At 38.4% G+C, this 27128-nt stretch overlaps 1 protein-coding gene and 1 long non-coding RNA gene across 3 annotated transcripts in view; one reads left to right on the forward strand and one right to left on the reverse strand.

Annotated features, from left to right (window-relative positions):
- The window catches only part of LOC131507239 (uncharacterized), a 29270-nt gene extending 11434 nt beyond the window's left edge, over positions 1–17836 (forward strand). Inside the window, exon 3 of the long non-coding RNA XR_009259402.1 lies at positions 16607–17836. This is a non-coding gene — a long non-coding RNA (uncharacterized LOC131507239). The remainder of the gene's footprint in view (positions 1–16606) is intronic.
- The window catches only part of ARHGEF38 (Rho guanine nucleotide exchange factor 38), a 132965-nt gene that overhangs the window by 72658 nt on the left and 33179 nt on the right, over positions 1–27128 (reverse strand). For both annotated transcript variants that reach the window (XM_058721745.1, XM_058721744.1), the window contains exon 2: positions 22571–22758. In XM_058721745.1, the coding sequence (XP_058577728.1) occupies positions 22571–22758 (188 nt within the window). The remainder of the gene's footprint in view (positions 1–22570; positions 22759–27128) is intronic.

A 27128-nucleotide genomic window follows, 5' to 3' on the forward strand; every position in this document is an offset into this window, starting at 1 on the left:
CCAAATAGGCTTTTAAAACTGGTAGATGACTTTATAATTATTGATATAAATTCAAAGAAGCATTTATATACATTTATTAATCATTTACTAGAAATGGGCAATGCTCTAAAAGCTTAAGTTATATTTTAAATGGATTAACAATTTATTTTTGGAAAAAAAGCTTTAGTCTTAAGTACACATTATCCTAAGCAAAGTCAATACATAATAACTCAAATGTACAAAACAGAAAAATTAAAGGTTAGTGTTTCTGGTGCCAGTTTAACTCTTTGCTTTACAAACATATTCATCACAGGATATACTTCATGTGGCAAGTTCTCATTACACTTAAATAACGTTAACCTTACAGTTCCATGTATGCAAAACTCCCAGGTATAAATATCTAAGTAAAGGAAAACACACCTATAACATTTCATCAATTGGGTGACTATAATCATTGGTGTAGAGTTACTTTGGACTGCACAAGCACTTTATTTTATTTTTTTAAATTTTTTTTTTCAACGTTTTTTATTTATTTTTGGGACAGAGAGAGACAGAGCATGAACGGGGGAGGGGCAGAGAGAGAGGGAGACACAGAATCAGAAACAGGCTCCAGGCTCCGGGCCATCGGCCCAGAGCCCGACGCGGGGCTCGAACTCACGGACCGCGAGATCGTGACCTGGCTGAAGTCGGACGCTCAACCGACTGCGCCACCCAGGCGCCCCCTGCACAAGCACTTTAAATGCACTATGTTTAAAGCATTTCTTGCATTGCCCTGCACTCATATCCTTGTCTGAGCTCTTCGTTTCGCTCACAGATGCTTTGCCCTCATATTACCTTACAACATTCTACTTGTCTGAAATGAAGATGGCAATCATAGTGTTTGTCCAGTAGTTTTGCCCATCTCTCTCTCCTTTCTGTTGCTTTCTGGGGGGGAAGCCACAGCTCCCCAACTCTGATCGGGTGGAATTGTCAGTCATGGTACCCTGACTCCCTCCCCACTCCCTACAAGGTGGACATGTGACCTAACTGGCCACAGTGATTGGCCCAGGATGTGCAGGTTCCCAAGTAGAACCAATGAGGATCCTCCCAGATTTTTAATGACTAGAAGGGCCTGGATTGTAAGCGCTAAGTATATAAGTTTCTATCTTTGGCAGTCATCTTTGTGGAGAGTTTGATTGCCATAAATTTGATACAGAGAGGGAAGCTAAGTCTGGATCTACCTTGCCTAAGGCAAGATATCCTTATTACAGAAGCTAATAAATTGCCTTTTTATTTAAGCTAGTTTGAATTTTATTTGTTACTTATAACTAAATGGGGACTAATATACTTTATTTCTAACCAAAAATCTCACTTCCTTTTAAGAAACTTTCCTGTTCCCTTGATTAGAATTAACCTCTCCCTCTCCTTGCCTCCATGACTTTGGCTTTGTATTACTCAATGCTTCTGCTGAAACCCACTATATAGTGAATATCAGGGGTATTTATTAATTTATCTGTCTCTATGTCAAAACTGTGAGCTCCTTCAGGACATTTGTCTTTGTGAGCTGTTTGAATACCCCACTGGATCTAATATACTACTGGGCCCATACCTAGCTACTCAATAAAAGTTTGATAATTTAAATTGAATTTAATCTCTACAATTGAAATGATCTATTTACTCTGTGGGAGCCATCAATAAATGTTCCTTGCAATCACTCTACTGGGCTCTGAATTACAAGTACAGTAGATAAAGATCCAAAATGGCTTGAAAAAGCAAAAGCAAAATTACCTAATTTGGTTGTTAAAAATATCACCTTAACTGGATATTTTACAAGTTTCTACTTAACTTTAGCTACAAAGACAAACCGTTGTGCTCAGTTTGTCTATTAGTAAACCTGGACAATTTGCTGACAGAGGCCAAGTTTCCTTAGTTTACACTTGGGAAACGCCTGTTTATTTAGTTTTCTGTTTAATGAGCCCTGGGACACTCAGCCTTAACCCACGGGGAAGAAGAACTAACCATGCTTAGATATCACACAGACCTCAATCACAGACACCTTTAAAAGTGAACATTGAAAAGAAGGCTAGGAACAAACTCTTTAAAAAAAACAAACAAACTATTATTGTAAAAGTAGTTCGTGTTCATTGTAGAAAATTAAAGATGGGCAGAAAGGCAAAAGAAAGGAAATACAATCACCTGTGCTTCTACCACACAGCAATAACCACTGATATTCTGAGGTCTATCCTGCCAAATTTTTTTTCTCTCTGAGTGTATGCAACTGTACAAAAGATTTATGTATTTCAAATAATGTTTTAAAATGGAACATTTTTTCATATCATTAATTTTCCTGAGTTGCACCATTTTTAATGTCAACATTATGTAGAAATACTTTAGTTTACATAACCAGTCACTAAATCTCTGAAATCTAAATAGAATGTCATTTTCACTCTTACAACCAGCTCTCCTGGCGAAAACCTGGTTTACATGCATGATTATTTCCATGTGATAAATTTCATAACTACTGAACTAAAGTTGTTGGTATTTTTTTCTTTTCTTTTTTTCTTTTTTTTAGAGAAAGAGAGAGAGAGTGTGTGTGAGCAGGGGTGGAGGCAGAGGGAGAGAGAGGGAGAGAGAATCGTAAGCAGGCTCCACACTTAGTGCAGAACCCAACATGGAGCTCGATCCCACCACCCTGGGGCCATGACCTAAGCCAAAATAGTCAGGTGCTCAACCAACTGAGCCAATCAGGAGACCTATGAAGTTATTAATATTTCTTAAGGCTTTTAACAAGTTCTGGCAAATTATAGTAGCAATTACAAACATTGTTTTTCTTCTAATAACCAATGGATTAAAAGCCCCCAACTGGATATTATTGTCCTGACCTCAATTTAAAAATATATGTTTTAGGCTTCTAATTTGAGATCAAAATCACACAACTTTAAAGTTACACACACACACACACATACACACACACACACACCAATTATAGAAGAAGGAAGACAATAAATAGCCTTGACTTTGAGGGTTGCAGTGATTGTCATCAATCAAATGCTTCTCTGGAAATGGTTTCTGGAAAAGACTTCAGTTTTCTATTTAGTGTGGCTTGGCAGCAAATCTATGTTCAACACAGGGCCCCAAAATGGGCCCTTAATTAGAATTCATACTGGTGAAATCTACCTTGAACATCATCTGGCTCAGTCTAACAGGACCTTGGTCCCATCTACGCCTTCTGCAAGGCATTTCCATGTACAACATTATGGGGAGGGCTAGGTGTGTTCCCTAAATCAGTTTGCCCCATTATTAATCTTTGCTCCTTTAAGTGCACTAATATTAAGACTAATTGTAAAAAGTAAGAGGAGCATGGAGGGAAGCTGGAAATGTATAAAAAACTAGAATAAGTGGAAATGCAGTAGGGACATTCTGAGAGGAAAGAACCAGGTCTTGTTTTATTTTTTAGTGAGGCAATTGAGAAGGAAAGGTTTGTGAGACAGAAATTGCAGCAAGTGGAAAAGAGGATGTTGGCAGAAGGCCCTGGCAACCACAGGGTTAGGATAATTATCTAATTACTAGGGCATTTACTCAGACAGTTGGCTTCTAGATTACAAAGCTTTTCAGGGTAAGCTAGCCATTATTTCATCAGGTTTCTCAAAACTACTGATTTGTATGTGTGAAATTTCCTGCTGTGAAATTAGATTCTAAACTGGCTAATTGAGTTGAACTACAAATTGAATCAATATCATGGCTAGACAGCAAGTCTTAACTAATCTTGCAGCTAAATGCCCAACTTACCCGATAGCTGCCAGGAAACATCCCAGGCCAGAAGACATAAGGTGGACAGACCTGTATCAGTGCAGAGATGTCAGTCCCTTTGCTGAAAGTCAGGTCGGGATTCTGGGACAGACATCTCACTCAGCTTGTGCACGAGGGAAAGCAGAGCCAACAGAGGTGAGTGAAGGCCAGACCAGAGACTGTGGTCAAATTTAAGAAATTCCCGAGTCCTCTGAGAAAAGAAGAGGATTGAGAAGTCCATTCCAAGCTTTGTTTTGACTACTAATAGAAAAGTAAACTGCTGATATTGATATCCTTGGATAAAAGTGGATAGTTGACCAAGGGTCCCTGGCTTTGTTTCTCTCATCTGCCTTGACACAGGGACAGGCAGAAAAGAAGTCATCTGGGGTTGGAGGTAGTCTTCAGGTTTGCTCTTCTTTCCTACTTTAAATTTTATATGAGTGCTTGAGGACAAATAGTACTGCTAGGAATAGCCCTTCTAAGCTGAAGATCCAGTAAATTTTGTGACTCTTTGGAAATTCTTTAAGAAAGTATAGAATAAACATGTGAGTTATATTGTCAAAATACAAGGGCAGATGTTTGGGCACTGAATGTAGTAACTGCACCACCAAGTTCCAGACTCCAAACCCCAGGGTCATGACAAGTTCGCTCCTGTGTCACCTGGACCGTAGATATCAATCAATAGTTTAACCACACAATCTCCAGCATCCATGAGCCTTTTATGTGACTCCATAAAACTCTATTGGGTCCCCTTTTGTGTCTCTGAAAGGCTTCTAAACTCTTCTTTGTTCCTGGTTCCCCAAATCAGCTTGCTTAGCACTTTCAGTCTTTTTATAAACATAAGTTTAATGGGGTTCACAACACAATGATGAACTCCCCTCCTTTAAAACATTCAGTTCTACCCCAGTTGCCTATAGAGAAGACCCCAAATTCCCCAGACTGACAGTTTTGTCTGGCCAAGACCTACCTTGTCTTACTCCAATTATTTTTATTTTATAAGAACTGTCTGCTCCAATCAAAAGGGATGGCTTATCCTCACACTTGTCACATGCTAGCTCACTTACAACTTCTGTGCCCACAGCTCTCCACTCATGGTCTCTTGTACTACTCTCCTGACCATGCCTTTGCCTAACCAGTGTTTATTTGACAAAGATTCTATCCCTTCTCCAGGACTTCCTAGACCATTCACCCAGTCTGAAGTCATTCATGAACAATCAATAAGCGATTATTTCTGTTCATGTCCCAGTCACTGTATTAGGTGTTGGGGAATATGGCAATGAGCAAATGAGACAAAAATTCATGCCTCATAAAGGAGACAGGTAAATGATATAAATAAGTAAAATATATACATGTAAATAGAGTTAAATGTTATAGTCATAAAGTAAAGCAGAGAAAAGGAAATGGAGAAGTTGGGGAAAGCTATAGCCCTGGTAATGCCTCACCCAATCCCCTTTGTCCTAGTGTTCCTTTACACATTGAAGGGCTTCCTACTGCTAGTGTCTTTGATTCTGTATCTGAAGGTTTTCTCCTACCACAGATTCCTGCCCTGTCTACACACAAGGAAGTCCAGGGTGTGTGGAATGAACACTCTCAGGAGCATCCCTCAAACATTGTTTAACGGGAATTGGTGGATCAATACCCTTCACATGGCACAACTCTGAGGTGTGTTGTGTACAGTGCCCTGGAGTCCCCAGTGGGATATGAGCCTCAGTGGGTTGCAGAGGCAATCTGCTCCTGAATGTACCCTAGATTGTCTTCTTTTCCTTCTCTGTCTCATTTCCCTATTCCTTGACTGCTGTTCCAGGGGATCATCTCTCAAATAAATGACTTGCTCTAAAATGCTTTTTATCTGGATCTGCTTCTTTTTTTTTTTTTAATTTTTTTTAACGTTTATATATTTTTGAGACAGAGAGAGACAGAGCATCAATGGGGGAGGGTCAGAGAGAGAGGGAGACACAGAATCGGAAACAGGCTCCAGGCTCTGCGCAGTCAGCACAGAGCCTGATGCGGGGCTCGAACTCACGGACAGCGAGATCATGACCTGAGCCAAAATCCGCCGCCCAACCGACGGAGCCACCCAGGCGCCCTGGATCTGCTTCTAAGGGAACCCAGTATAAGACAGAGTGAGGTGGAGGTCAAGGAGTGAGTTGCTGAGTGAAGACTTGATGACAGTAAAAGAGCAAGCCATCGAGTTTTCTAGGGGAAGGACATTTGAGGCAAAGAAAACAACAAGAGCTTGAAACAGTAGTGTTCCTGGCTTGTTCACTGAACACAGAGAAGGCCAGAATGTAGAAATAGGTGAGGTCAGAGAGAATGAGGAATCATCTTATGCACAACATCAGAGGTCATCATAAGAATGTGAGGTTTAATAAGAACGAGATGAGAAGCCATTGAAAGGTTTTGAGAGGAAAAGGGACATGATCTGACTGATATTTTTAGAAGAATCACACTGACTGCTTGGTTGAGACAAGGATGGAAAAAGAGAGATGGGTCATGAGGCAGGTGTAATAATCTAGGTGGCTATTGAAGGGTTCTTGAATCAGAGTGAAAGTAATGGAGGAGGTGAGAAGTGGTCTAATTCTGGGTAAATTTTGAAGGTAGAGCTAATAGAATTTGCTGGTAGATCCAATATGGGTTTTAAGAGAAAGAAAAGTCCGGGATGACACTAGGGTTTTTTGCCCAAGCATCTAGAAAAACAGAGCTGCCATTTTTTAAGGTGAGAAAGACTGTAAGGGAGTAAATCCTAAAGGGAAAATTAGGAGCTCAGATTTGGACTAATGTTAATTGGAGATGCCTCATAGACGATCACATAGAGATTTGACTGGGGAGTTGTATATAAGCAAAGCAAGCTTTCAAGGATGATGTCTAGGGTAGAGATGAACATTTGTCAACCATTAGCATGTAGATAGGATTTAAAGGCATGAAACCAGATCAGATACTCAACAGAGTGAATGTAGACAAAAGAGAAAAAACCCACAGCCTGAGCCTTGATCTACTTTGGTGTTTAGAGAAGTTAGAGTAGTAGGGGGAAACCAGGTGCATGTGGAGTCGTAGTTGACAGAAAAAGGAAATTATTCTGTCAAATGCTATTAAGAGGTCAGGAAAGTGAGTGTCTTCTGCTAATGTCTAAAGTAACTGTTTGCTGCATAACTAATTAGCATAACTAATCACAAACCGCCTTCTGTCGTGATCACTTCCAGCATTGCCTTGAAATATATCTTTGATTGTTATTTGGATTTTTATGTGTTTATAAGTCATTTTCTTGACCAGGTTATAAACTCTTCTAGGGCTGGACTATGATATAAATTTCCATTATTCCTATGCAGAATTCAGCAGAGGGCATTGTACGCAATAGACACTTGACAAACATTTAATCTTTTAATTTGCATATTCCACTAAAATATCACATTCTCCAAGAAATATTGCCTAGTTAATCTGTCTGGAAGTGATCTGTCCCTTCTGTGAACTCCAATAGCACTTATTGTCTACACTTAGCAATTATTGTTTTGCATTATGCATTATCTTTTCATAGCTATGAGTCTTGTCACCTCTAACTAGGGATCCTTAGTCTTTGAGAGCAAGTATGAGTTTCACATGTCTTTAAATATTCCAAATGGCCTAAAATTAATTAATTAACTCATGTAATCACTAACCTTGTCTGTATTCAAAGTGCTTTAAATAAGTGTTTCTTAATAAATATGTATTTCCCCAATATGTGTTTTCTTTCTGACGCGGCACTATTTGGTCTTTGGAGTCCAAGATTTATGGTCCTGCACTTATTTACACGGCTATATTGATCTCTGCCTGAGCAAAGCTGCCCCAACATCTCTGGCTTGTCATTCGAGAGGTTCATAGCAACATTATAATAATTACAGCCACTGAAATTTTGTCACCGATTTCGCAAATAAAATGGCAAATAAAAGCAAATGAAAATAGTAGTTTATGCAGCTCAGTTCTGAGAAGTGAGATGATGAGCACAAGATCATGTTACCCAGGCTGAAGAGATGACTTTCCTAGATACTGAAACAGATCTATGCATCACATCTCTCTCTCTCTTTCTCTCTCTCTCTCTCTCTCTCTCTCTCTCTCTCTCTCTTTTCAATTCTGGGCATTCCAAGCCCTGCTCTGAACTGCAAATGTATTCATTTATCCCTTCACTGGGCCCAGCAGGTTTTGGTCTGGAATATAGATAATAAAAATTAGAGAAAACTGATAGTTTCCCTAAAATGGAGCTTATGAGGTGCTTATAAATGTAACAACACTGTGGAGAGCTTCCATCATAAAGCTGTAATACAAGGATTAAAAAAAAAATCCCTCATTTTTTGAGCTGAGGCTTTTTTTGAAAAAGCAAAGATAAGAGATTTCCTACCCATACAAAGAATTTTCACATTCTAGCCTATTGATATATCAGTTCCATACCCAACTAAATCTGAAGCCAATCTGACGGCAAACTATGTGCCTTCTAAGATGACAAAACAGAAAAGTCCCTCCTGGGGAAAATGGGAAAGTGAACAGCAATGACTCTGTCAGTACTTGAAAAAGAGGCCGGTAACATATTCTATAGTAATGCAGTCACTTTGTGGTTGGCAGCACCATTTACTTGTGTGATTTTTATTTTTAAATGTAACATTACATAACTATAGTCTCTAGCACATAAGAACCACCCTTATTTTTTAAATTATTTCTTAATGTTTATTTACTTATTGAGAGAGAGAGGGCACAAGTGAGGGAGGGGTAGAAAAGGAGAAAGAGAGAGAGAGAGAGAGGGAATCCTAATCCAAGCAGGCTCCATGCTGTCAGCACAGAACCCACCAAGGGCCCGATCCCATGAACTGTGAGATCACGACCTGAGTCAAAATCAAGAGTTGGACACTTAACCGACCGAACCACCCAGGCTCCCCTAAAACTATTTTTTTAAGTAAACATTAACATGGAGCTTAAACTCACCAACGCAACATCTAGAGTTGCATGCTCTACTGACTAAGCCAGCCCCATGCCTCAAGAACTGCCCTTATTAATGTTCTAAAAAGTGGGGGTGGGGAGGTCATTATATTTTTTTTCTGACTTTTCTAATATGACTTCAAGTATCTGACCTTATAATGGAGGACCAATGGCCCAGATTTGTAATAAATGTTGGAATTTTGCAAAGGGGGTGAAAATTAAGTTAAAAAATAAAGGTGTGGCCATGTAGACCATGGAATTCTTCATTGTGATGTGATCTTAGTAACCATGAAAATCAGCACTTTTAATTGATTGAAGAATATATGCATTGATATTTAAATCAGTCTTCCAGGAAGAATATTATTTAAAGTAAGCACATTAGCTCAGAAAGCCAGTAAGAGGAAGAATCAAGAATTCAAAAGTATTTCTTTGAGTAATTGGTTCCAGCATTTTAAGTACAGTTAGCATGAATTGCCTTGATTTTCTCAGATTTTTATTCAATATAATGACGAGAATTCCTGTTTGTGCTCATCTTTCTATATGAGCAGCTTTTGTTTTCATGCTATCAGCCTAGCTTTGATCTTTGCACTCTGAAGTCTGTGAAGTCCTGTGACTGAGGAGGTTGACCTCAGGAACTGCTAAACTCTATGGGAGAAGGGACTAGATTGGGTAGATGTGGAAGTGAGAGAGGCCTTTAGTTGGCTTTTCCCCATGTTTGTTTTATAATCTAGAAGGACTTCTAGTGTTCCAAATATAGCATGGGAAAGAGCCAAGATACACAGGAATTTATTGTATGCTATACAGTTTCCTTTAAACAACCTAATGTGTGCCCTTACCCTAAAAATGTAGTCTCTATCTTTCTGAAACAACATGAAAAAGAGAATTATTTGAAAGGTTTGGCAGAGAAATCTAGGTAAAGAGTCAGAGGAAAAGATTTTGTTTTGATATATATAATTTTACATGTTTATTTAAAAGGGTAATGTAGGGGTGCCTGGGTGTCTCGGTTAAGCATTCAACTCTTGATCTCACATTTCATGGGAATGAGCCCAACATTGGGCTCTGCACTGTCAGTGCCGACCCTGCTTGGAATTTTCTGTCTCCCTCTCTCTCTGCCCCTCCCCTGCTTGCTCTCTCTCAAAATAAATATATAAACATTAAAAAAAATAAAATAAACAAAAGGATAATGCAGTTAAAGAGATAAAAGAAGAAAGAAAGAAAATAAGGGAATTATATTTTTAATTAAACTTTTAATTTTTAAATATAATTGTTGATTCATATGCATTTAAAAAATAATATGGATGGACACTGTATACCCCTTACCCAGCTTCCCCTATTATAATATCTTACAAAAGTACATATGCATTGGATTTTGATATGCTATGGTAGAATACACCTTGAATGGAGTAGGGTGACTATTTGTACAAATAAGACATGTCTATAAGAAATTAACATCTTGATTCCACTTAGTTCAGGGTAATTTTATGGAGAATACAGGGTTTTAGAAAGTAGTTGGCTTTAAGAAATTTATGGTCAGTGTGCCAAGATGAAATATTTTTGAGGCCCAGAATGCAATCTGAAAATTTGAAAGTTAATAGAGATATGAAAAGTAGCTGGGTGATTATATGAGACCAGAATTAACCTCATACCAAAATCAGACAATTACATTATAGGAAAATGGACCTGTAATTATGGACTAATATCTCTCATGAATACAGATGCAAAATGCTCCACAAAATATTAACAAATCAAATCCAACAATGTATATGAAGAATTATACAGAATGACTGAGTGGGATTTATTCCAGGTATGCAAGGCTGGTTCAACATTCAAACATCAATTAATGTAATCAATCACATCAAAAAATTAAAAAAGAAGACTGACATGATCATATCAGCAGATACAGAAAGAGCATTTGACAAAATCCAATACCCATTTATGATAATAACTCCCAATAAACTAGGAATAGAAAATTTCCTCAACTTGGTAAAGAATATCTACAAAAACCCAGCAGCTAATAAAATGGTGAGAAACTTTGGACTTTCTTAGGAATGTCAGGTACAAGGCAAGGATGTGTCCTCTTACCACACCTTTTCAACATCGTACTGGAAGTTCTAGCTAATGCAATAAGACAAGAAAGAAAATAAAAGTTCTACGGTTTGAGCAGGAAGATATAAAACTGTCCTTGCACACAGGTGACATGATGTCTATGTAGAAAATCCAAAAGAATCCAGGAAAAACCCTCCTGGAACTAATAAATGATTATAAAAAGTTTGCAAAATTGTACAAAAGTCAATTGCTTTTCTGTATACTAGCAATGAACAAGTGGAATTTGAAATTGAAGACACCATACCCTTTGCATTACCACTCCAAAAATTGGCATACTTAGATATAAATCTATCAAAATATGTACAGGACTTAGAGGAGGGAACTATAAAATTCTGATGAACAAAATTAAAGAACTTAATAAATGGAGAGATATTTCAACTTTATGGATAGGAAGACTCACTATTGTCAAGATGTCACTTCTTACCAACCTGATCTATAGATTCAGTGCAATCCTAATCAAAGTCCCAGCAAGTTATTTTGTCGATATTGACAAACTGATTCTAAAGTTTATATGGAGAGGCAAAAGACCCAGAATAGCCAACTCAGTTTTGAAAGAGAAGAACGAAGTTGGAAGACTGACACTACCTGACTTCAAGACTTACTATTAAGCTGCAGTAATTAAGTGTATTGGCAAAATAATAGGCAAATAGTTCAATGGAACAGAATAGGGAGCTCAGAAATAGACCCATAGTCAACTGATTCTTGACAAAGGAGCAAAAGCAATACAACGGAGCAAAGGTAGTGTTCTCAAAAAATGATGGTGGAAAACCCGGACATCTACATGTAAAAAAGTGAATCTACCCACAGACCTTATATCCTTCACAAAATTTCAAAACAGATCACAGACCTAAATGTAAAATGCAAAATTAAAAATGCCTAGAGGATAAAATAAGAGAAAACCTAGATGACTTTGGGTACAGTGATGACTTTTTAAGTACAACACCAAAGGCATGATCCATGAAAGAAATAATTGATACGTTGGACTTTATTAAGATTAAAAACTTCTCTGTGAAAGACAGTATCAAGAGAATGAGAAGACAAAGCACAGAGTGAAGGAAATTATTTGCAAAAGACATATCTGATAAGGGACTATTATTCAAAATATGCAAAGAACTCTCAAAATTCGACAATAAGAAAACAAACAACACGATTTAAAAATAAGCCAAAGACCTTAATGGACATCTCAACAAAGAAGATATACACATGGCAAATAGGTATATGAGAAGATTCCACATCATAAGTCATGAGAAAAATGCAAACCAAAACAACCATGAGGTACCACTACACATCTATTTGAATGGCCAATATCTGAACACTCACAACACCAAAGGCTGCAGAGGATGTGAAGCAACAGGAACTCTTACTGCTGGGGGAATGCAAAATAATACAGCCATTTCAAAAGACAGCTTGATAGCTTTTTATGAAACTAAATATATTCTTACCGTACAATCCAACAGTTGTACCCTTTCGCTTTTGCCCAAATGAACTTATGTCCACACAAAATTCAGTACATGGATGTTTATAGAAGCTTTACTCATAATTGCCTAAGCTTGGAAGCAACCAAGATGTCCTTCAGTAGGTGAATGCATAAATCCAGGCAATGGAATAATATTCAGCCTTGAAAAGAGATGAGCTATTAAGCCATGAAAAGATGTGAAGGAAACTAAAATGAATATTGCTAAGTGTAAGTAAACTGTGGTACATCCAGACAATGGAATAATATTCATCCCTAAAACAAAATGAGCTATTAAGCCATGAAAAGACATGAAGCTAACTAAAATGAACGTTACTAAGTGAAAGAAGCCTGAAAAATATACAAGAATATCTCAGAGATGTTGCAGGTTTGGTTCTTTCCAGACTACCACAACAAAGTGAATATCACAATAAAATGAGTCAAGTGGATTTTCTGATTCCCCAGTGCATATAAAAGTTATGGTTACACTATACTACAGTGTATTAAGTATGCAATACAATTATGTCTACAAAACAATGAACATACCTTAGCTTAAAAATACCTTATTGCTAATAGAATGCTAAACATAATCTGAGCTTGCAGTGAGTCATAATCACTGATCACAGATAACCATAACAAAAACAATAATAATGAAAAAATTTGAAATATTGCAAGAATTACCAAAATGTGATATAGAGACATGAAGTGAGCAAATGCTGATAGAAAAATAACATCCATAGACTTGCCTGACCCAGGGTTGCCACAAACCTTCAACTTATAAAAAAAAACAACAACAACATGATCTGTAAAGTACAATAAAGGAAAGCATAATAAAATGAGGTATACCTGGACATACTGTATGATTTCAACTTTATGACATTCTGGAAAAGGCAAAACCATGGAGATAGTAAAAAGATCAGTGACTGCCATTGACTGGGACTGAGGATGGATGAACAGGTAAAGCACAGAAGATTTTTAGAGCAGTAAAAATACTCTTCATGATACCATAATGATGGATATACGTCATCATATATCTGTCAAAACCCATAGACAATACCAACAATGAACCATAAACTATGGACTGTGTGTGATAATGATGTATCAGTGTAGGTTCATCAGCTGTAACAAATGGGACACTCTCATGGGGGATGTTGATAATGTGGGAAGTTATGCATATGTAGGGCTAGGGATTATATGGGAAATCTCTGTACCTTCTCTCTCAACTCTGCTATGAACCTAAAATTGCTCTAAAAAGTTAGGTAAAAAAAAAAAAAAAGTAGCTGGGTGATAGAGAAAAAGTAAGAGGGAAAAAGATTGCATGGTTGCCTATTAAGCAACAATGAATGACCATGACTTCTGGCAACAGTACAAGTCATTTAGTGAAGGCGACAGCTAGAGAAGACGATTTGGCAAGAGTCCTTCTAGGACACTTAAAAATTCATGACAAAATAGATTTGCTCACCTATGGTTTCCTCTATTTGTTATGCAGCCAAAGTTTTAGGAAATAGCTTTAAGAAGCTCTAATTATCTATCATCTCTATCATCTCTCTATTTATGGAAAGCTGAGTATATTTTAATAGTTACTAGATAAAATATTTCTGTCTTGGTTCTTTTATCTTGTGCTCCAGTGAACTAACTGTAGTTCACCACTGTAATTCTGTCCTTTGTTCAGGGAGAGTAGCAAAATTTCATTGCATTGCTTGAATTCTTCTCTTGGGGAAGTGGGAAGTTTGGTTTTCTCTGTTTGGAGCTGGGTTGGGGTGGGGAGGATGTGGAGGGGATTCAGACAGAATTGAGTGTAATCTCCGAGAGTGAATCCAGGGAGCAAAACTACAACTGAGAGCCAAGCAGGCAGTCCTCCGGAACTGCTGCACAGCATCTGGGTGCTTTGTAACTCAACAGGAGCATTGTTCACATAGCGAGGCAGCCAGAGGCTAGAAACTGCTGGGGTAGAAGCCAGCTTTGAGCTGTCAAGACAGACACCAGGAATGTCCAACTAGAAACCTCAAAGAAGAGAGAGCAGGAAATGGAAGGAAGCCTGGATGATTTCCAGAACATGTGCTGAAGCTACAATCCCCTTTATATAGAACAGCAATATATGGGCTCACTCTGGTGAGGTGGGGGTCATTAAAAACACAGCAAACGCCAAAGAGATATAAAAATCATTTACCAAACTAAAATGTAGTGACTATAGCTTAAATTCATACAACACAAATTGGGCCATGGCCATCTTTTTGTTGTATATAGGTTTTTATGATAACACAATATTTGAACAGTATTTCATGATTATAATGCATTTATGCCCCCTCCTCCAGTCTCCTTTCTGAGATGCTTTGATCTACATTGGGCTCTGGGAACTTGGCAAGCCCCCTTCCTGCATAAGTTTCTGAATCAGGGCTGACATCATAGTTTAAACTACAGCAACCTCACTGGGGTGGGAAGCAGAGCAGGAAGCTGAATGCCGTGGGCCTTGGGATCCTCTCCTTTCCCTGCCCCTTTGGGAAAAAAAAAAGGCAAGTTGGGGATTTGTCCTTTCTAATTCCCTGTCTTTTATGTTTCCCTATTTTAGGACCTGCCTTATCCTCTTCAGACCCTGAGAGAGTGGTATGATAGTATGTCAAAACAGTGTGCTAAATGTCACATATGTCATACAAGACAATTGCTAGATGTAAGATAGTCCCTGCCATCATGACACTCAACACCCCACTGCTCACCTAGACCTGCAGGATAATGCTGGTGGGCACCATTTTCCAAGTGGGGGCTCTGCATCCAGAGAGAGCATTGGCATTGTTCTCCTCAAATTTATGGTCCCCCAATAAATAAAAGAATAATGTTGTCCATTTAAATTAATATTTGTTATCTGTGGTTAAAAATATAACATGTAAATATATTTTCCAGGGAGAAGGGATTCCATAATGGTATATGTGGTATGATTCCAATTTCACAAACTATTTGGGTATGTCTGTATATGCCTAGTCAATAAACACAAATATTGTATTTATAGTACTTATTTCTAAGTGGTAGAGCTATAGGTGATTATTTTCACCTATATATTCTGCCTAATAAAAATTATGTACAGGGCACATCGGTGGCTCATTCGCTTAAGCATCCAACTCTTGATTTTGGCTCACCATTTCAGGTCATGATTTCATGGTTTTGTGAGTTTGAGCCCTGCGTCAGACTCTGCGCTGGTAGCCCAGAGCCTGCTTGGGATTCTCTTTCTTTCTCCGCCCCTCCCCCACTCGCACTCTCTCTGTCTCTCTCAAAATAAATAAATAAACTTTAATGGGGCACCTGGGTGGTGCAGTTGATTAAGCGTCCGACTCTCAATTTCGACTCAGGTTACTGAGATACTCAGGTATCTCACGGTTCATGAGATACAGCCCTGCGTCCAGCTCGATGCTCTGAGCACGGACCCTGCTTGGGATTCTCTTCCTCTCTCTGCCCCTCCCCTGCTCATGCTCACACACTCTCTCTTTCTCTCAAAATAAAAACAGTTAAAAAAATTATTTACAAACTTACTGCTATGTGGGGTATCCAAATTTTAACAGAAAATTCCAATTGAACCCTTGTCAACACAAAATTATAGATTATTTTTGTCCTTTCTGAGAACACAAAATTTCATAATTCAAAGGTTAGGTGATATGAGCAAATCCAAAATAAATAAATATAAGACTACATATATAAAAACCTACTAAACATGCATCCAAATATATATGTTTATACCCTTGGAAGGGTAAAAAGAAGCTAGTAATGGTGTTTGCCTCTAGAGAAGGAAATTGAGTACTATAAGATACTAATGTGTCTTTGAGATCTTTGGAATTTTTTTATTATGTAAGTTTTTTAAATTAAAGAAATAATTGAAAACGAATAAAAATTAAAACGTGTTTAGATTCTTCCAACTACTCTGTCCAATCACTTTTTGGTCCTTTCCTTATACATAAAACTCTTTTCCATTGTTAGATTAGTTTGCCCAGATTTTGATTTATTTTGACTTACTGCCAAAAATGTACAGTCTTGCCTCTTGCCCTGTTTGGATAATAAGTAATCAGAACCTGTTTTCCCACTAAATGTTTCAACACTGAATGTTGTCAATAATTTTTGCCTTCTTTGCAAAACCTCTCACAATGCTGCTATTAAGGAAGATGTAACTGTTGAGTTTGATCCTGATTTCAGTTAGGTGAAGTTGTATGTATAGAAAAGGCTTGACATTAAAATTAAGATTTGTACCCATGATCGTCACTCAAGGGCTGGGTCTAGACATTCATTAGTACACTGACTCATTCGTGCAAGTTCACTCAAATAACCTAGTGCTTTTCTCAGTTTTCAACTTCCTCCTTCCAATTTTCATTCTCCTAGGCTAACTTGTGTCTTCCTGGACTGAAAAGACATGAATCAGACTTAGAGAAAGAAATCATGGAGGAGGTACAATACAGCAAAGATAGTCTTCTCACCAAGAGGAAAGACACGGACCGGATGACTTCCCAAAGTTCTCTTCCACTCTAACTTGTACATGTATAATATTTATTTACGTTGCCTCGGGTTTCTCAGCATGGTTTGCAGATCGTTCCCCTGGTTACATAAACACTGTCTATATTAATTTATAAATTTCGACACTAACTGGTGACAAGCGGTTTGTATGCAAAGACTTTGGTATTTAAACGGTTAGAAAGGAAGCGAGGACACGAAGGAGCTAATGAACATCGAAAAGGTGGCAAATAAACTCATGGCATAAATTAACTACCTTGGCATTCATAGACGTTTCGTCTGAATTCCTAAGCATCTATTTAAAGTTTTTTGTTTTGTTTTTTTTTAGAGAGAGAGAAAGAGAGGGCACAAACAGGGGAAGGGCAGAAAGAGAGGGAGAGAGAAATCCATGCAGGCTCTACACTGTCAGCGCTGAGCCTGTTGTGGGGCTTGAATCCACGAACCATGAGATCATGACATGAACTGAAATCAAGAATCAGATGCTTAACTGACTGAGCCACCCAGGCACCCCTTGAGCATCTATTTACTTAGTCAAGATTAAAACATTAAGAAGTGAGGGGAAAGGTGGGTCTGACATGAGAATTCTGAAAAACCTCTGAATAACTAGTATTTCAACATTAGTAGAGAGGACAAAGTGACCACTAGACTGAAACCAATGTCGACAATGAGACCAGACAGAGAGCACTGAAAAGATATCTAAACAAAGAGACAAGTACCAGATGTGAAAAATGAGCAAGGTATAAACAATCTGAATAGAATAACAAGGGGAAAATAGGAGTTTGAAGTGCGAGAACAGTAATTCAAAGTATTGAAGAGTAAGTTAAACATGCTAAATAAACTACATGTCACCACGACGGAAACGTTTTATTTTACATGGTTGAAACACCAATTCTGAGAACTGCTTGTAAAGGTTACACAAGAAGCAAAAAATAAGAAAAACAACAAAAGCCAAAACACAAAGATTGGAATGCATATAAAAGATTACAGCTGAGCAATGGCACATATATTGGTGGGGCCAGTTTAATTCACCAGTGTGGTAGATGGTTTAAAGTTGAGAACATTTGCACATTAAATAAACTTCTTATTCCATTTGATACAAAAATGTGTTATGAATTAAAAGGTGGGCGGGGCGCCTGGATGGCGCAGTCGGTTAAGCGTCCGACTTCAGCCAGGTCACGATCTCGCGGTCCGTGAGTTCGAGCCCCGCGTCGGGCTCTGGGCTGATGGCTCGGAGCCTGGAGCCTGTTTCCGATTCTGCGTCTCCCTCTCTCTCTGCCCCTCCCCCGTTCATGCTCTGTCTCTCTCTGTCCCAAAAATAAATTTAAAAAAAACGTTGAAAAAAAAAAAAAAAAGGTGGGCATTTCTTATATGTTGTCTTTTTTTATATTAATCATTAACTCATCACAGGGACAGATTCTTGGTACATTGAGTTTATTTTGAATGTCTTAATCACACATGGTTTTACACATATTAAATATTTCACGTCCAACTTAAAAAAAATTTTTTTTAAGTTTTTTTACTTTTGAGAGAGACAGAGACAGCACACCTGGGGGAGGGGCAGAGAGAGAGGGAGATGGAGAATACCAAGCAGGTTCTGCACCGTCAGCAGCATTATCAGCGCGGAGCTCGACATGGGGCTTGAACTCACAAGACCATGAGACCATGACTTGAACCAAAACCAAGAGTTGGACGCTTAACTGACTGAGCCACCCAGGTGCCCTTCATGTCCAACTTTAAAAGAGAAGGACAGAGAATATAGCCAATTCTTTTAGAGTCAAGTGAGGGTTTTTCTTTCTTTCTTTCTTCTTTCTTTCTTTCTTTCTTTCTTTCTTTCTTTCTTTCTTTCTTTCTTTCTTTCTTTCTTTCTTTCTTTCTTTCTTTCTTTCTTTCTTTCTTTCTTTCTTTCTTTCTTTCTTTCTTTTTTAGGACAGCAGGTAATGCTGATGAGAATGATCCAATGTGGAGATAAAGTCAATATACAGAAAAGAGAAAGGACACCGGCAGGAATAATATCCTTGAGGAAGCCTGAGGGGATAGAAGTTTGTCCTTAATTAGAAGCAGAACCATTAGCCAGGCTATAAGGATAGAAATGCAGGTAGGTTGATAGGCGTGGTGTTGGGACAGTATGTATCTTCTTATTGTGCCTATTTTCTCAATGAAATGGTGAGAAAGGATATTAGCTAAGAGTTGGGACAGAAGAGGGAGTGTCTGAGATGTGAGGAGAAAGATGTGAGAGTCCCTTCAGAGACATTACTGGGCACCCCACAGGAAGAAAATGGTCATGAACTGTAGAAGACATTGGTTCCAGCTGCATGGGTCAAGATGTAAAGTAGGCAGAAAATTGAACTTCATCAAGGGTAGTTGGTTTTTGGTTTTGGGGTTTTTTTCCAGGCAAGTAAATGGAAAGAGAGGGAGGAGAGGGAATTGAGTTCATCTGCAAGCAGTGATTATAATGGAGGGCCTGTGTTAATGAAATCAGGTGTAGGCTATGGATGAAGGGTGAAAAGGTGGTGAGGTCAATAGCATGGACGTCCGTCCGATGGCATCAGAAACTTGTCAGGGAGAGGAAACCAGTGGGAGTGTGCTGGGAGACAGGACATGAGAGTTAGAAAATGCTAAGTCTGAAATTCCGGTTCTGAAGGGGTGAAGTAAAGGTAAGGTCAGCTCTAGGGGATGGGCCTGGAGTGAAGGGTTGACATGGGGTTGAGGCAAAGATCCCAGAATGTGAGCAAGAAATTGGGGGAGAGGCCCCAAGGTTTGTGTGCGTCATTTGCCTGAATATTGAAATCATCTGACATTGATGTCGGGCTAGGTTCTGAATTTTTCAGAGAATAGGAGTGATGGTAAAAGCTCACGGTAAGAGAAGGTAGATAGTGGTAGAGTCTGATGCTAGGTGCATTTCAAATCAACATTTTAAGAGGTATGTAAATAAACATTTTATTAACAAGTATAAATTTCTGCTAGAACAGGGGTGCCTAGGTGGCTCAGTTGATTAAGCATCCAGTTCTTGGTTCCAAGTCAGTCACTGTGCTGACAGCACCTGAGCTTGCTTGGGATTCTCAGTCTCTCTCATGTTCTCCCTCCCCCTCCCCCACTTGCATGCACTCTCTCAAAATAAATAAGTAAACTTCAAAAAATATATAACTGCCAGAGCAGCGGTTATAGGAGACACAGCTAGTTTATATTAAAAGAAAAAAAATCTTCAAACATATTTTTATAGAGTTAGCAATGTAACTAGAGAATGACTTTTTATCATGACCATTTTTGTTGTTCCTACTCTTACAGAATAAATAAGAAATTTCCAGATTCAGACAGCCACCAGTTACCTTCCAACGTGAGAACTGTGAGAGGATTAAATGAGCATACAAATGAGGCCTTTGGAACAGGGCCTGACAGATACTAAGTACCTGTTGAAAGCCAGGAGGGAGTAAAACTAAAGGTAACTTCCTATGAAGGAAAAATTCCTGCTTCATACATTGTCTTAAATCAAACCAAACCCAACTTCTATATCTAAGGTCACCTTGATCGAAACTGCTTTTTCCTAATTTCTAGGCCAGATATTTTTTTCTAGTATTTCTTGGAGGAGTCTTACGTTAAGAAACATAAATTCTGGGGGCGCTTTGGCTCAGGTCATGATCTCACGATTTGTGGGTTCGAGCCCCACGTCGGGCTCTGTGCTGACAGCTCAAAGCCTGGAGCCTGCTTTGGATTCTGTGTCTCCCTCTCTCTCTCTCTGCCCCTCCCCTGCTCATGCTCTGTCTCTCTGTCTCAAAAATAAATTTAAAAAACATTAAAAAATTTTAGAAAGAAAAAGAAACATAAACTCTGCTTCTGCATATTGTAAGTACTGGGTGAAAGATGTAATAATTGAAGTTGAGACAACTGGCTGGCAATATTTTTATAATCATGGGGTACATGTTAAGATGCCAAGCCCAGAATCCATAAAGTTAAATATATTCGATCGCTTAAACATGGCAAAATCAAATGAATAAACCTTAAACAAGGTTTTAACTTTTTAACCTTAAACAGGTTAGCAGGCAAAAGACAAACTGAGAAAATTAGTTGTAACATGCAGGATGAAAAAAGAACATCTCTAATATACAAAGAGATTTTGTAAAACAATAAGAAAAAGACAAACCATATATTTTTTTAAAAGGGCAAGAGACATGAATATGAATAGGGATTTAAGAGAATACAAATGGATAATGAATATATAAAAAGGTATTCTGACTTCTCAAGCACTGTTAATGAAAACGATAATGAGAATGGTATGAACTTTTTGGTTGTCAGCTGGAAAATTTTTTGTCAAAATGCTACATGTGTATACCCTTTGACCTAGCAATTCCACTTCTAGGAATTTATTCTAAGGAGATAAGGTGACCACACCCAAAACAAGTGTGTCTCAGCATCAGTAACAGTAGAAAAGCATTTATAAGTATCAGTAGTCATGGCCAGAAACATCAAACAGATTGCTGAATGAGACAAGTATGCTATAAAATAGCATGTGTAGTTTTTGTTACATTTATGTAAAAATATATGTGTGATTTTGTGTGTGTGTGTGTGTGTGTGTGTGTGTGTGTGTAAACGTCCCAACTGATGCCTGCAAGGATGTTCCCAACCATGTGAATGGTGATTATCTTTAAGTAGTGGAATTCTGATCATCTTTCCTTGGTAGTTTATGCTTTTGTATATCAGTTCGATTGTGTGTGAGGACCATTTACCCCCTCAGTGATCAGGTTATCACTCCTCAGGTTATCCTCTGCTTTGCTCTTGTTCTCCCTCAGCCTGGAGCACCTTTTCCCCTTTCAATTCTTTGCTGTAACGTTCCCCCATTGGAAAGGTCTACATTTACGATGGTGTTTGAAATAGAAACATCACCCCTCTGTGCCCATGCCCCATCCCTTGTCCCCACATAAACTTATGATGAGAAAACTATCTCTGCTATACTTAACGCCATCTATTATATCTTAATTTGTATTTATTTATTTATTTATTTACTCATTCGTTCATTCATTTATTATTGATTGTCTGACTCTTCCTCTCCCCCACTAGAAAGCAAACCCCATAAGGGCAGAACTTTGTTTTGTACTGAACTGTAACCCCAGTGCTGGGAACAGTGCCGAGTACACATCAGGAACTTAATAAATGTGTTGAATGGATGAAAAGAGCCAGATATATGTGTGAGTTTATGTTCATGCAAATTGTGTGTGTGTATATACATGCACCTATATATGAATCAAATATCTTTGTACCTATACTCTAATTCCTTACAAGAAATACCCTGAAAAGCCTTTGATTAAAAAGGAGAATGATTAACTTATAAACACTTCAAGTGTTACCTTACATTCAGGTTGGTTTCTATGTTGAATTTTACTTTGCTGAATAATCGTAAGTTTAATTGAGCTCTCAATGTATGGCGGGGAGGGAGGGACACAATATTTTTTTCTTCCAAATCCTGGATCATCTTTGAATCAGATCAAGTGCTTTGTTCCTGAACTGGAAACCTATTTGCTCACATTTTGTTATCAGTTCCATGAGAATCCAAGAAGGAACACAAAGAAATTTCAAAATGATGGAAACCATGAACTTCCTTTCCCCCATATTTTAGAATACAGTTTCCCTGGCCAAATGGAAGGAATCTGGGTGTCCCTCTGCTGACACAAGAAATGTGGGTCTGATGACACCCGGGATCACCCCAAACCGGGGACTCCAGGAAAAAGGCCCATCACTCCATCTGCCCTGCAGCAGATACTACCACGTGGGTGATTGGATTTCACGGTGCTGGTCATCCTATTTAGGATATGGGGGGGGGGAGACCCTCAAAGTCGCATTTACCTGTTTATTTCTCAAGGGCTGAACCACTTCCCTAATGCACAGCTCTAGATCATTGAGGTAGTCTTTTTCCGTCTGAATCAGCTCCTTGATGATTTTCGAACGCTTTGCCATCATTCTCTGCATCTGATGCTCTTCTTCCTGAGCTAGGGTCTCAGGTGCAGAACACTCAGCCTGTGGAGTCATCTTTTCTGTTAAATAAAAACATGTATGTACAAGTGAGACATTCTGCTGAGGTTTCTTGTCCCTTCATTACAAACAATGCCACTTCAGGATTATTGTTAGCAAGGAAAAAAGCATGGGTGTCTTCAGAGTGTGTTCTCAGGAAGAAATGTGTGGTAGTTTGCCCTAAGGTTGGAATCCTATGAAACTATGAGCAACAAGGGACGTGAGAGTGGATACTTCTAACAAGTCAGTTGAATGACACTTGACTGTCATGGCTTGTCTTTAAAATATCCCATTGCTACTATATTAGGCTATAATCCTGGTCTTCAGGTTGCAGATAAAATGTATAAAAATCAGTTCAGAACTTCTTCTGGATACATTGGCTTTTAAATCAAAAGATGATTTTTAAAAATCAAGGGATAATTTTTAATTAGTAAGTGGAACACCTTCCAATTTTGTGTGTAATAAAAAATTATTTAAAATAATTGCCCCTCATTCGCAGTGGGTAATATGCAAACCTCAATGAAATGGCAAACAATTGCATGTGATTGGGATTTTTCTCTCAGGTCACAGTCTGAATCCATGGGGGTGAGGAACTGGTGGATTAAATACATTTCAACTAAGATTTTTCATTACCCATTTTCAGTATCATGTGTATCTTATTGTTTCAAAATTCTTGAACTGCCACGTGGAAATTTTTAATTAAAAAAAAATCACAGTGTTGATGAGATATTGAGATAAATGGGAAGCCTCACATATAGCCAAAGTTTTATATAAAGTATAATGTAAGAAAGCTAAATATCTTTAAGAATGAGCTTCCCACAGCAGTGTAAAGTTTTGGAAGCCACAAACTAGGTCACAGATGAAATCAGAGCAGTGACAGATAGTAGGGCAGTGTGTGCGTGTGTGTGTAAATGAATTTGCTTCAAGCTGGAAGTCATCACAAACTTAATTTTCCTCTTAGTCTCTGCAGTTGCAGAAGTAATTTCATTTCCTTTAAAGCTAATGTGATTCTAGTAACTGATACGTGAAACCTCTTCAATGCTGACACCACTTCCTGAGAATGTAGTTTTAAAAAAGGGCTTAAAAAGGGTCTGTGTAAGGGGGAAAAAAAGGACACAGGTCATAGTGTATGGAAATGGACATAAAGAGAGGATATTTTCTTGGCAGACTCCGGAAGCAAAGCTAAGACAACGGAAGAATCATTAGAGTAGAGGGTTCAACATAATACTTCAACGTGAAGAGACACTTTGGAAGTATGGAGAGCGCTCCTCTCTCCCTGGCTTGCTCGTTCCAGGGGTTCAGGCAGAAGCTCCATAATCAAACATCTGTGGAGGGTGCTGTGAAGGTGATTCCAGTGGTAGTTTAGAAGGTGCGCTAGCCTGGTCTTTAAGCAACCCTGACTTGCAGGTGAATGTGCTTCCAGATCATTTGCCCAGTAACTATTCTTCCTTCATTGGGAAAGAAGATGGATTGGACAAATGGCATCTAAGAACACACAGTGTTATAGGGCTTGGGACTTTTGGTACCAAAGAAATAATCTACATAAGTTCTGTAAGAAGAGAAAAATCTATACAAGGAGAGAAAATGAATGCATGAGCTGGTCTGAAGCTTTCATATTGTGAGCTATGTTATGAAAAGTTTTGGATGCCTGTTAATATCTTTACTAGAAAGTAGAAGAAGCCTGCCTTTCGGCACCCCAAATTCAAAAGGACTAGTTATAATTGGGTGTCATTACTATGAATTGTTTGGGATATAAAAGAGGAAGGCAGGTTACTGATGAGGAGAGATGCAGTGAGCAGGTTGTATACACAACTTGACTTTGTAAGCATTCTTGACAGGGCGGAGTGGGGAGCCATGGAGATTCTCCTGGGATATATGAATTGGCTTATAGAAAGAAACCTCACTAGTAGAGAGCTAACAAACCTGTTCAGATAGTATCCGCTTATTACTTATTACCTCCAAAATAAAAGGGACATTATTGAAAAACTATTTTGATATCTGCTTTTCCAAGTTCTAAACTTTTTGTGCCTTATAAAAATAATCTATCAACTATTTGGGGGCCTAGCAAGGAGATAGGAGTCTTTCCTGAACATTGGCAAAGAGCCCTAAAATACATTCTCAGGTTCCTTTTAGTTCTAAATTCCACACTCAGTTACTATATCAATTTAACTTACTTCACAGATTTTCCAGTTGCTGTGCTTTAAATGTCAAGTATCAGATTTTATCAATTAAACACTGCTTAGGGGCTCCTGGGTGGCTTAGTCAGTTAATTGTCTGATTCTTCTCTTTGGCTCAGGTCATTATCTCATGGTTCATGATCAAGCTCTGCACTGACAGCACAGGGCCTGCTTGGGACTCTCTCTCTCCCTCTCTCTCTGCCCCTCCCCTGCTCATTCTCTCTCTCTCTCTGAAAAATGTAGAAAAAAATTTTTTTAACTGCTTAGATTTTCTAATACTGCTCCACAGCTTGTTCAGAACAAAGTTCTGATGGTGGTTGAAATAGGTCAAGATACTCATCTTCAGAAACTTCTACCTCAGGCATAAAAATCTCAGAGAATTTGCAGTTGAGGAAACTTATGAGATACTTTGTTTGCTCTTTTATTTTTTATTTTTTCTTTAAACAAGTTATTTCATCTATTCGAATCTTATAGACACTTTAGATATAATATAGAAAGAAAATAATTTTTATATGCCTTTGATGTATTCTTTATATTTTATTTTTCTCCATTTAAGTATTATTTTATTTATTTATTTATTTATTTATTTATTTATTTTTAATATGAAATTTATTGTCAAATTGGTTTCCATACAACACCCAGTGCTCATCCCAACAGCTGCCCTCCTCAATACCCATCACCCACCCTCCCCTCCCTCCCACCCCCCATCAACCCTCAGTTTGTTCTCAGTTTTTAAGAGTCTCTTATGTTTTGGTTCCCTCCCCCTTTAACCTTTTTTTTGTTTGTTTTTCCCCTTCCCCTCCCCCATGGGTTTCTGTTAAGTTTCTCAGGATCCACATAAGAGTGAAAACTTTTGGTATCTGTCTTTCTCTGTATGACTTATTTCACTTACCATAACACTCTCCAGTTCCATCCATGTTGCTACAAAAGGCCAGATTTCATTCTTTCTCATTGCCATGTAGTATTCCATTGTGTATATAAACCACAATTTTTTTATCCATTCATCAGTTGATGGACATTTAGGTTCTTCCCATAATTTGGCTATTGTTGAAAGTGCTGCTATAAACATTGGGGTACAAGTGCCCCTATGCCTCAGCACTCCTGTATCCCTTGGGTAAATTCCTAGCAGTGCTATTGCTGGGTCATAGGGTAGATCTATTTTTAATTTTTTGAGGAACCTCCACACTGTTTTCCAAAGTAGCTGCACCAGTTTGCATTCCCATGAACAGTGCAAGAGGGTTCCTGTTTCTCCACATCCTCTCCAGCATCTATAGTCTCCTGATTTGTTCATTTTAGCCATTCTGACTGGTGTGAGGTGATATCTGAGTGTGGTTTTGATTTGTATTTCCCTGATAAGGAGCGACGTTGAGCATCTTTTCATATACATGTTGACCATCTGGATGTCTTCTTTAGAGAAGTGTCTATTCATGTTTTCTGCCCATTTCTTCATTGGATTATTTGTTTTTCGGGTGTGGAGTTTGGTGAGCTCTTTATAGATTTTGGATACTAGCCCTTTATCTGATAGGTCATTTGCAAATATCTTTTCCCATTCCATTGATTGCCTTTTAGTTTTGTTGATTGTTTCCTTTGCAGTGCAGAACCTTTTTATCTTCATGAGGTCCCAATAGTTCATTTTTGCTTTTAATTCCCTTGCCTTTGGAGATGTGTCAAGTAAGAAATTGCTGCAGCTGAGGTCAGAGAGGTTTTTTCCTGCTTTCTCCTCTAGGGTTGAGATGGTTTCCTGTCTCACATTCAGATCCTTCATCCATTTTGAGTTTGTTTTTGTGAATGGTGTAAGAAAGTGGTCTAGTTTCATCCTTCTGCATGTTGCTGTCCAGTTCTCCCAGCACCATTTGTTAAAAAGACTGTCTTTTTTCCATTGGATGTTCTTTCCTGCTTTGTCAAAGATTAGTTGGCCATACGTTTGTGGGTCTAGTTCTGGGGTTTCTATTCTATTCCATTGGTCTATGTGTCTGTTTTTGTGCCAATACCATGCTGTCTTGATGATTACAGCTTTGTAGTAGAGGCTAAAGTCTGGGATTGTGATGCCTCCTGCTTTGGTCTTCTTCTTCAAAATTACTTTGGCTATTCGGGGCCTTTTGTGGTTCCATATGAATTTTAGGATTGCTTGTTCTAGCTTTGAGAAGAATGCTGGTGCAATTTTGATTGGGATTGCATTGAATGTGTAGATAGCTTTGGGTAGTATTGACATTTTG

Source organism: Neofelis nebulosa, chromosome 3 (genome assembly GCF_028018385.1).
Source record: "Neofelis nebulosa isolate mNeoNeb1 chromosome 3, mNeoNeb1.pri, whole genome shotgun sequence".
NCBI classification, from domain to species: domain Eukaryota; kingdom Metazoa; phylum Chordata; class Mammalia; order Carnivora; family Felidae; genus Neofelis; species Neofelis nebulosa.